Consider the following 11,344-nt stretch of genomic DNA (forward strand, 5'->3'; position numbering starts at 1 on the left):
GTTTCTTTGTACACATCTTCAAATTATCCATACACATAAACATAGAAAATATTTATTTGCAAACGAACAATCGATGATGAAGATGTTATATACTAGTCTAAATACTATAAATTTAAAACATGTTTTTTGGATATTTTTTTCAGAAGAGTAATCGAAGATGAAAATGCTATAATCCAAGGCCCCTTTGCATAATTCAAGACCTCTTTTTAACAAATTTAACACAAGTGGAAAGTGTTTTAATTCGTCTTTGAAGTGTCATGTCATTTTAACCTATGTTAGAGTTAAAACATACCCCGTGACCTTATAATAACAGTGTAGAATGTATTTATGCCTTTTTTAAATTAACTCTATGTTAGCTTTCTAAATTTGGCATGTCTAAGTTTTTTTCTAAATGAATATGATAATTGTTTTCATATATACATTATATAATTGTGTTTAAACATGTTATGAGTGATGCAGCCTTTATTTTACAAAATACCATTTTAATAACCAAAACAGAGCTAACAAGTAATACAAACATTACTTATTACCGCTATTAAGTTTTAATACATTACACAACCTTATAGCCTATTACGTTCATTTTAATCTTTTATTTTTCAAATAAAAAAATTATGTACTATAATGCGTGTTAATATGAAACACAAGTTGACAAATGTCTATTTGTGTTTAAAATGTTACGAATGATGCTTAATTTGTTTTACAAAATACCATTTTAATAACTAAAATAAGGTTGACAAGCAATACAAAGTTTAATTCTTACCTTTATTTAGTTTCAATACATTGCAGCCTTTGGGCATTTCCTTCATTTAAATATTTTGGTTTTCAAATTAAAAAATTAAGTACTACTTCCTCTAGCTCATTAAAAGCGTTCTTATATTTTATTTGTCTCATTACAAATGTCTTCTTCTTAAAATTTATTAGCCAATTTTCAAGTTTACCCTTAAATACACACAACTAGCATTAATAAACAATATTTATGGACCTAACTTCCAAGGGCATCATTATTATTTAGTAAGTGAAAAAATAACAATCATTCATTCTACATTAAACTTTGTGTTTTTCAAACCATGACATTTAAAGAGGTACGAAGAGAGTATAATGGTGTTAATCTGAAACACAAGTTGACAAAGGTTAAAGTCAGTGCATCATAATGTGTGCTGCTCTTTTGTTGCAATACACTGTGAACACATAAATATATAAAAATGATATTAAGTAATACACTTCTATTTTTCTATTCCCGTGAACCTATACCTTCTAAAATGAATTGGACCGCAACTAAACCGTCGTATATATTATTGAATGAATGTAGTCGTCACATTCCTACGTTTATATTCACGTCCATCGGACGGGAAAACTATTAGTTGATAATCAGGTTGAAATAGCGGTGCACAAATTGAGTTTTTAAAATATCCAGTTGTAAGTCCCGTGGATGGATCTTTCAATATGATATCAAGTAAATACGTTGTTAGGAGGAAATTAAATGCATGGTGATTCAAGAAAAAAGATGAAATAAAGACGATAAACACGGTAGGATGACTTCAAAGCACACGCATATTTAGGATGACTTCAAAGCACACGCATATTACGTTCGGTACTTAGGTCCCTTAACCAAAACTGATTATAATGATAATATTTGTGATGTCTTACCCGAATCAATAATAAACATAACTATACAAGGGTGTTACCATTCTAAATCCAAAGCCCATCGAAATCCCTTTACGGTTCCGGGTATGGAACAAGTTTCGGGTATGACCGGTTATTGGCTATACCCGAGTCAGGTTTGGGTTTGGGACTGTCTCTAAAAATCATATCCTATGTACCGGGTTAGGTATACAAACGGGTTTCTAAAACCAGGTATTTGAATACCCTATTTCCGGGTATTTAAAAAACCCTATATCCCAATTTTTTATGTTATTTTTCGGGTATAGATTGGTTTCTTTTAAGGGGTGCACTTTTGTTTTGTTACATTTCGGGTATTTTCAGGTTTTTTTGGGTATAGATTAGGTATTTGAAAAACCCGGTTTCGAGCATGGAACCGGTTCCGGTTTTCAAGTATTACCAAGTATAAGTTGGGTCCGGTTTCAGGTACGGGTTTTGGTACTGAAATGCATACCCTATCCGTTCCCTACTGGTAAAGTCGGGTACGAGTCGAGGTAGTAAAAACTAAAAACCCTGGTATAAAAAAGCGTGTTTTTTCGGGTCTGGTTCTGGGTTTGAGTTTTTTTTGTGCAACTCTAGGTTAATGTGCATCACTTTTAGATATGGGCTTCTACGGTCTGCCAATTTGATTTTGATGATGGAAAGACTTAAAGAAACATAAGAATTATTTTTTTCTTTTTAAGAAAATGAGCTTATCTTTGGAGTTGGGCTTTGAGCTAAATAATTATTGGTGGGATGACGGTGTACCCAAAAAGAGAAAATCACATCTTTGGAGTAATAAGAAAAGCCGCCTTTGGTTGTTCGTATTGGTCATGTGCAAGTGTGGAACGAGAAAGACAAGTTCTTTTGATTCACGCCGTTGGTACACGCGAGAGAGTTACAGTATTTATTTTCTTTATTATAATGATTGAATAATTTTGGTGTAGAGTTTGTTTGAGTAATTATTAAACTACTATTATTCTTAGAATCAGATTAAATTTTGTGGGCACATTAAGCCTTTGTTGGTTTGAGGATCGATGATGATATTATCAATTAATCAATACATAATGTTTGCAGCGGATTGAAGACTATGAAGATAAATATTTGAAGATTAGATGAAGTTTCATGAACATTCACAAGAATTCGCTAGTTTCGTAGAGCTTCTCTGCGAAACTACAAACACTCTAGTTAGTGAGAGTATCAAGAAAGCCTACGAATTTTCATGACAGAGTATGCAAATATGTCACACTCCATTATACGAAACTTGACAATTACGTATGTGAATCTTAATGGATATCAGCAAAAGCACACATGTTCGGTCACGATTGGCGGCTTGGCGAACCGAACCGGCTCAAGGGTCTAATAATATTTAACTAGGCCTCATTTGCTAGTGTTGATCTATTTTGTATGTGAGCCACCAACCCGGGGAGGGCTCTTTTGAGGTGGGGTGAATTTATGTAATCATCGTTATAATGAAAGTCAATTACCAGGATCATAGCTTTGTTGTTCTTATCGTTTATATCTTTGTGTTTGTTTGATCGATTGGCTTGTAACCGCCCTGTCCCTACCTCGAGCAGCCGAAAACAGTCCCGACTCACCAGATCCAGGAGCTACAACCTTTTTAGATTCAATTGTCCTTTCGATTAATTTAAGTAGTTTTGCTCTGTTTAACTTCTACTTAAATCATCGTTTCTAGGTTTCTTTTCATTGGAATAATCAGATTATGGGTTGTTAATTAACTGAACTGAACTAGGTTGAACAATTTAAACAAAATCATGTATGTGTGATTTCCTATCTAGGATTATATTAGTTGAACTAGTTATTTGCTAAACCTGAACCTATGGTGATTGCTTGTTTCTCTAAATTGTTTTACAATAAAATCTCGCTCTTTGCTTGACATTGACTTAATATAGTTATTTAATGTTAGTTTACATATTCAAATAGACCGTGCAATACTAACCACATGCTCCTTGTGTAGTATGATGCCCTATTTACAATATCTTTTTAGTTTAATTAGGTTTTTGCATGACTAAAACGATGGTCATCAAAATGACGCCATAGCGGGAAGCTTGTGCACTTTGTATCAAAATTATGGAAACACGTGTCTTTTATTTATAAGATGGGAATCCGAATGTTACAAACTATCATATACACACAGCAGTATAAAAATAATAAATCATGAAGCTACAAGTTAATAGTAACACCTCTGGCCGCCCCATTTCCGTAGTCATTTGGTGTTATCTCGGCTGCTCCAAATATTGATCCGTGTCTAGTTGGATCGTATTTTTCGCCATCACCCCACAATGCATACGCTTCCTCTCCATGAACAGCATCATCACCAATCATCAACTCATTATCAGGCATCCTTAATGGCATAAATATTTTAATAAATAGAAGAATAACGGTAGTTGATATAAGGTTCCACCCGATCACAAATAAGGCTGCAACTATTTGTTTTAGGAATTGTGTCCCTCCATTTTTACCATAAAATGCACCCCTTGAACCACTAACCGGCAAAACTATGTTGCACAGGGTGGGCTCGGCTAGTAAACCCGTCAACAACCCACCCAATATACCAGCTATGGCATGAGTGTGAAACACACCCAATGTATCATCTACCTATACATACAATCATGTAAAATAAAATTTAATGTCAACAATCATTTCCTTGAAAGATCTACTTTTATAATAAACAAAAATAATAGTTGTGTCACATGGCACCTAATTGTCCAATTTTTTGCCAAGTGGCATTATTATTGTTCAACTTTGAAAGCCATAATTATCTAATTAATATAATTAATAATTATTTTAAACATTCTATATTAATGATTTATCTATAATTTCATAATAGTAAACAAAGTAAAAAAAATAGAATTAAAAGAACATATGTAGAACTTTTGAAACTCATTTTAGTGTGTGTAAATTTGTGTTGTATGTTTTTAATTTATTAGTGATCAATTCAAAAGATGTCACGATTCATCTTTACTCTGAGCAATACGAAAATGGTTCATCTCATTTGATTATTTTTTACTATTAATTCTATATAATAAACCTTTTTATATGTATTGATAAATTTTTGCTAAAATGATATTGTCAAACACTCAAGGAGAATAGCTGATTGATGATGATGCACACGATACTTTTTCTTTCATATCTAATAATTATGTGCATTTATTTTGTCACATGCTAACTGATAGTGAAATTCATTGTGCTTATTCATTGGCAAAAACTTGCATCATCTAGAGTTTCGGGCCAAGCTGATATAAAAAATGAGTTGTTTTGTTCCCAAAAATACAGTGGTGTCATGTTGAGTTTTGTTTCTTGATGATATCCATTTATATTCATGAACCAAAATTCATATCTTTTTGGAAGAGTATCCTGGTGGTGATGACATTGTGTTGTCTGTTATAGGCACAACTCTCATTTTTTTTTTTAATTTTACAAGTTAAGACCATAAATGATAAGAAAATGGTTGTATTTATCGGTGTTGCAAACCCATTTTATACAAATTCATTGTAATGAGTAAGATCACGAGTAGGGTGTTCGAAATACTAATATGTTTCTTATAAGTTGGTTGTTTATTATTATATTTTGTTTGTGTTCCATCTTCTATACAAAAGTCTCAAAATCGATTGATATATGGGAGGAATGATGGTTTGGTTTTCAGTGAGATACTTATTTGTTGCGTATAAAATCTTTGCAACAGTTTTTTACTCTATTTACGTAATGGGTCTTAACAAGTTTCACTTGTAACAGACCCACCATTAGTATGACTTGGAACATTTAGAGAAAGATCAACTTGTATTCGACGCTTTAAGTAAATAGGTCAAATTTGCTATTCGTGTTCTCTTATAGCTAGCAAAAGGGATGAGTCGTGTCATAGACGCAACACATAAGAACCGGTTTGGTCCATACAAATTAGGGTCAAAACTGATTATTTTAATAAAAATATTACTTTTGGATCCGAACATGTTTTCTTTACACAGTTTTTTTACATCTACACACAAATATAAAACTCTTTATAACTGTTTAGTTTCTTGTATGTCGTTGGAGTTGAGTAAAATGTGTCAAGATCATCTAAAATTAGAAGTTTAATAAGATGACATGTTTGAAACAAAAAAAAAGTGTAATAAAATGCATATAACTTTATTAGTATGACACTTTCTTTGCTGATATTACCAAGTATGCAGTTGCTCTTGCTTCTATATTTATAATCTAAGGCATGAATTAGAAAAAAAAAAAAGACATGAAGTAAGCAACACAAGTTTATTTTTTGTTGGTTATAGATGGTTAATAATTTAATATCATTAGACCCTCATTTTAAATCCTTTGGTATTTTTTTTACCGATAGAAACTCTTGTAACTGTTAGTTCAGTAGCAAGATATGTTAAAACTAATACAACGATATACTTAGGAGCAATTTTTTTAAAAAAATGCAGCTCTTGAGACTTTTCAACGATTTTGATGTGATTTTTCTACATGATTATCGTAACTTGAAGAACCAAAATCGTATAATAAGATAATGAATGAGATTTAACTTTTAAAACTCGTGTAATACACGGGTTTATAACATAGTTATATATATATATATATATATAGTAGTCTATATTGATTGTCTAAATTAGTTGTTTGGATTAAATTAATTAAAGTTGTCAAGAAATTATAGCCGCCACTTCTCTAGCTTATAACTAAACTATTTTAATATAATTTAAAAACTATATACATATAACATACCTTTTGAAGCCATATTGATTTCTTGTGGAGGATCATCATGGTAAACCAGGGAATGGTACCGCCGAGTATTCCCATGACAATGGCTGCCCATGATTGCACCACTCCTGCTCCGGGTGTGATGCAGACGAGGCCGGTCATCATACCTTGGATAGCCCCGATGACGGATGGCTTTCCAAAGAAAACGACATCAAGAGTAGTCCAAACTAAAAGGCTTGTGGCAGCGGATATGTTTGTGTTTAGTATTGCTACGGAAGCTGCGATGTTGGCAGCGTATGGAGCTCCCCCATTAAAGCCAGACCATCCCATCCATAGAAGCCCTGCTCCCGCTAGCATCAGCAAGACGTTGTTTGGAGGGAACCTCTCCCTGTCACTTTTCAACCTGGGTCCAACCTTAATGAAAAAGATATTTTATTAATGAATTAAGCCAAGGGTCGGATATTTTATGGTCATTGGTCAATATAAATGCGTCGACCAAAAATATCTCAAAAAGTCTTGCTGCTTCTAATAGTCTTCCGTCCACATGATTAATTGTTTTTTTGTGATAGGTTGATTAATAGTAAACGCTAATTATCAATTATTATAGAAATATAATAATCTACCAGCTAATAGCATGTTTTTACCTCTGATACTAACTTGTATATAGGGACGTTAATCGACAAAGTAAAAATATATTAATTGTATTGTTACCCAGTAGGCTGCAGTAAAACCCGCGATACCAGATGATAGATGAATGACATAGCCGCCAGAATAGTCAATAACTCCCCAATGATACAAAAAGCCACCACCCCAGAGGCTAAATGCGCCGACGGTGTATGAAAGCACCAACCAGAGGGGAACAAAAGCCATCCAAGCCCTGATATTCATCCTCCCAAGAACAGATCCAGCCAGCAGAATCATCGTGATGGCAGCGAAATTAAACTGGAAGTAGACCATGGTGGCCATGGGATACAGCTGCTGGCTGCTTCTGCCATTCTGGGTGCTCTCAGGCAACAGGGCTTGACGGATGAGATAATCCTGGCCCAAGGCAGGCGCACCTTTCCCCCAGAAGAGGAACAGCTTGTCACCGAAAGCCATGCGGTAGCAAACCAGCACCCAGCAGATGAGGACCGCCGCATACGCGTACAGGGCCATGAACGCCGAGTTCACCGCCCATTTCTTTTTCACGATGGAGGCGTACAGGATCACCAGCCCCGGCATGCTCTGCAGGCCCACCAGAATAGACGCCGTCATTTGCCATGCGTTGTCGCCTTTGTTAAGCCACTCCGGGACAGCAGGAGAAATTGCAGACGCCATTTTATTAGTTTTCTCTTCTCTAATTACTTGATCATCCATCCATCCATCCATCCACTTACTTATATACAATTTGCCGGTGCATTAAATGTTGTATAATGTGAAGGTTATGTTGTACCATCAAATTAGTTGACTTCTAATTTCTTCCACTTCCCTTTCACACGACCACCCTCTACCAACACCAACACCAACACCAGCTAAGGCAATCAATTATGGTCGGGGGTTTTATCATATTAGATGAATTTCTAGTCTGCTTGTGCATATGCATGCAATTTCACATAAGCTTTAACTTTCTTAATTAATCTGAAGTTATACACGACACTTACCTGCATCTTATTTTACAAGTGATTTCATTTCACAAACTATATCCATCTCTATCGGTTTAGGCTTGCTTTGAATAGTTGCTACAAAATTATAATTCTACTGCTTGTAACATCATTTCACATGTGTACGTAATTCAACTTTTCACTACAGGCACATGAATATTCATAAGTAGCAAAATTGTTTTTCGTGCAATATCGGTTTAAATTTTTTGTTTCATGTGCTCACCTTTTTTCTTTCTTTTGGTGATTAAGTCTATGACACATAAAATTGGACTAGAAAGGTGGGAAGTTAATAGGTGAAGCTGGAAAGAGATGTGATTCGTTTACCAGAATCACTTGCAATGGATGGCTATTCATCATATGGTTATTCTTTGCAAGCAATAGGTGAAAATGATATAAGAAGATAGATACGGGTAACATAGAAGAATTAGAAGTATCACTGAAGAAACGTGGATCTACTCACTGGTAGCAGATCTACTTTCCTCGGATGTGATTAAACTATTTCACCGATGGTTCTTCTGGATCCGAGTTCTTCCACCTACAAAATGAACAGCGCCGTTACTTACCCCTCAGAAAGGGACAGAGGGGTCCTCTTTGGGGTAACCCTCCGGCGTGAGAATCAGTATCTTTTTGAGAAGATAATAATGTTGTATGTAAGTGAATCCCAAGAGTATTGCTGATCGCTGAATACTCTTGATTTGTGTGACTGTGTGTTTTCTCTGTAACTGACTGTGAGTGAATATAATTCAATGTGATTGAATGTGATATCACTGCTTGTAACTGTCAATGATTGAGTGTGAATGAATGTCCCATCAAAGTGGAGTTGATGCTGTATTTATAGTGCTAGGGTTTCCACTGGTTGGGCTCAGCCTCGTTGGCCTCCTCCAACCGCACTGCGCCATGTGTCCTCTGGGACACCTGGCGCTTTCTCGTTGGTTGTAATTATGTGGTAGCACATGTGTCATGCTGAGTTGTCGACCTTTCATTTGGCAGCTGTCAATATCAGCATATTCTTACTCCTTAAAAAGATGCCTTCTAGAAGATTGTCTGACGTGCACAATCAAGGTCGCCCTAATCCTGACTTGAATAAGGACGAGGTTGATTATGTGCACGTGTGATATGCGCCCATCCTGAGGATGCGCGAAGTCTTCTTTTTATTCTCACGCGCAGATATTTCATGCGCAGGTGTGATATGCACGAGCGTGTGATATGCGCCGCGCGATTGTGCGCCGCGCGCATATGCGACGCGCGAGCATATGTGATGTGCAAGAGCATGTGATATGCGCCGCGCGTTGATGCGCCGCGCGCATATGTGATGCGCGAGCATATGATGCCTGAGCATGTTTTGTATGCGCCATGCGCCTAGGTTTTGGCTTTGTGCCTTGATAATGTCTTTATCTTGTGGGTTGACCCGCCTTGATTGGTGTTGAGGCGGGTACATACCTCTTCAAGCCCCCCCAGTCTAATGTGTGTCTTATCTCGCGCGAGCGTGGTAAGATAGATATTAGACTCACTGAATTGTCCTATTATAGGGGGTTTTGTCGTTTTCCTGGTTGTTTCCATCATCGCGCGAAGTTCTATCCACTTTGTTGAAAACCAAAGGTCCAAACACGTGGTTGGTTGGTGGTGACGTGCGCCGTAAACGTGTCAGACGTTTCGTGTGCTCGAGGTGCTACAGTTGCCTTTCACGTCCTCTCACAGCTGTCTTGAACACGTGTCGCGCTCGCATTGGTTAGTACCTGCGAGTGGGGGCGCGTGTCTGTTCCGTGGCAGGTCGGTTTGTCACCTCACACAGCTGTTAGGGACACGTGTCGCGCCTTCGTTGGGTTGCCCCTGCGAGTGGGGGCGCGTGGAATCCGATCAGCTGCCACTTTTCTCTCTCCTGGTCCTATAAAAGCAGGCCCTTAGGTAATTTTTATCCTCATCTTTATTGTTATTCAAATTCGAATTCCTGCTTTCACATTCTGATTTGAGTGTTTACATCGATTCGAATCCTCGATTATCGGCTATTACAGTTGTATGTCTGATAGTTCATACTCGTCTAGCCCTTCAATCACCTCCGTTGCCTCTCGAAGACGCCGTGTGAAGTCTGTGGTGATGTCGACATTGAAGCAAAAAGGAAAGGGGAAGAAGGTTGTTGAAACCACATCGGAGGAAGTAGGGAGGACCAAGGCGACCAAAAGGTGGAATGAAATCCCCTGCAAATTGAAGCAGGCGGATCTCGACAACCTCATCACCTCTCAGGGGTTTCCCACCCTGTTTGGCTGCATGTTGCCTAGGTCCGGGCAAACGGCGGCGAACCCGCCTGCCGGCTATATATCCCTATATAGCCACTTTTTCAGCCACTGCAACCTTCGTCTCCCGATGACAAGGTTTGTGGGTGCACTGTTGAAGTTCTATGGGATTCACATATCCCAAGTCCATCCGTTTGGACTCGTGCGCGTGACTCACTTTGAGTTCATGTGCAAATCCCAGCGCGAGGAACCCACTCCTCGGCGCTTTCAATATTTTTATAAGGCCAAGATCCAAGACAATTGGATATCTTTTATTCCTCGCAGTCAGAAGGTGAAGTGCTCCACTGTTTCATTCAAGAGCCTTCATGACTGGTCAGAGAGGTTTTTTTACATTAAGGCCGGTGTGATCCCCATCCGTATGACCATGCGCTCTATCACTTCTGCGCCTGCGGATGAGGATGTCCTCAAGAACCCAACTGGCGCATGGGTTAAGAAACTGACCGCCGAACCATCCCCCGCGAAGAAGATTTGCGAGGAGGCGCTGGTTGGGGTCGGCATGAGCAGGCTCTGGGCCGACAGCGCGCTTGAGCCCGTTATCCAAGTCGACGGGTTGTGTAAGTTTTTTTTTTTTTTTTTTTTTTTTTTTTTTTTTTTTTTTTTTTTTTTTTTTTTTTTTTCTTTTTTTTCGCTAACATCCTTCTTTTGCTGATATCATTTAACTCGTCTTTGCGCAGTCACCAAGGATTACATCCTTGCCGCTTATGATGAACATGTGGAGGGCGGCTCCGTCGAACTTGGCATTGGGGAGGTTGGTTTCCCGGATCGCTTCGATGACATGTTCATCCCAGTGGATCTGGATTTTGACTTTGACGGTGACGCGCCTGGTAAGCCTTCGCACTCTTGCTCATTCCTTTAGAAGACCCAAGCTTATTGACACTTCTGTCGCTTGTTTTTGTAGATGCGCTTGAAAACTACGAGCTAGAGCTCGCGGAAGAGGAGGAGGAGGAGGAAGAGGAGGCGCCTCTACTAAAGCGCAAAGCTAAGGGGAAATCTGGCGCAGGGGCCAGTAAGAAACAGAAGAAAGAGGACACCCCTGTCGCTCATCCCCATGCTCAAACGAAGAGA

General features: G+C 38.0%; 1 protein-coding gene across 1 annotated transcript; it reads right to left on the reverse strand.

Moving 5' to 3' along the window:
* Positions 1-3,727: 3,727 nt before the first annotated feature.
* Positions 3,728-7,810, reverse strand: LOC143556093 (ammonium transporter 2-like). Its single transcript, XM_077045516.1, has 3 exons — positions 7,060-7,810; positions 6,373-6,762; positions 3,728-4,257 (listed from the first exon to the last, which is right to left on the reverse strand). Exons 1-3 carry the CDS (start codon positions 7,714-7,716, stop codon positions 3,823-3,825), a joined length of 1,482 nt encoding a protein of 493 aa, XP_076901631.1. The 5' UTR covers positions 7,717-7,810; the 3' UTR covers positions 3,728-3,822.
* Between the last annotated feature and the right edge of the window lie 3,534 nt (positions 7,811-11,344).

The sequence above is a fragment of the Bidens hawaiensis genome, unplaced genomic scaffold (genome assembly GCF_021521415.1).
Source record: "Bidens hawaiensis isolate Kalapana, Puna unplaced genomic scaffold, B.hawaiensis_p1.1 tig00018433_1, whole genome shotgun sequence".
NCBI classification, from domain to species: domain Eukaryota; kingdom Viridiplantae; phylum Streptophyta; class Magnoliopsida; order Asterales; family Asteraceae; genus Bidens; species Bidens hawaiensis.

Excerpts from the sequence above, each read along its gene's own strand:
- LOC143556093 (XM_077045516.1), bottom strand. The coding sequence starts at position 7,716 with ATGGATGGATGGATGGATGATCAAGTAATTAGAGAAGAGAAAACTAAT. Across the intron at positions 6,763-7,059 it reads GTTTTACTGCAGCCTACTGG|GTTGGACCCAGGTTGAAAAG; the intron begins GTAACAATACAA and ends TTTTTCATTAAG. Across the intron at positions 4,258-6,372 it reads AATCAATATGGCTTCAAAAG|GTAGATGATACATTGGGTGT; the intron begins GTATGTTATATG and ends TTGTATGTATAG.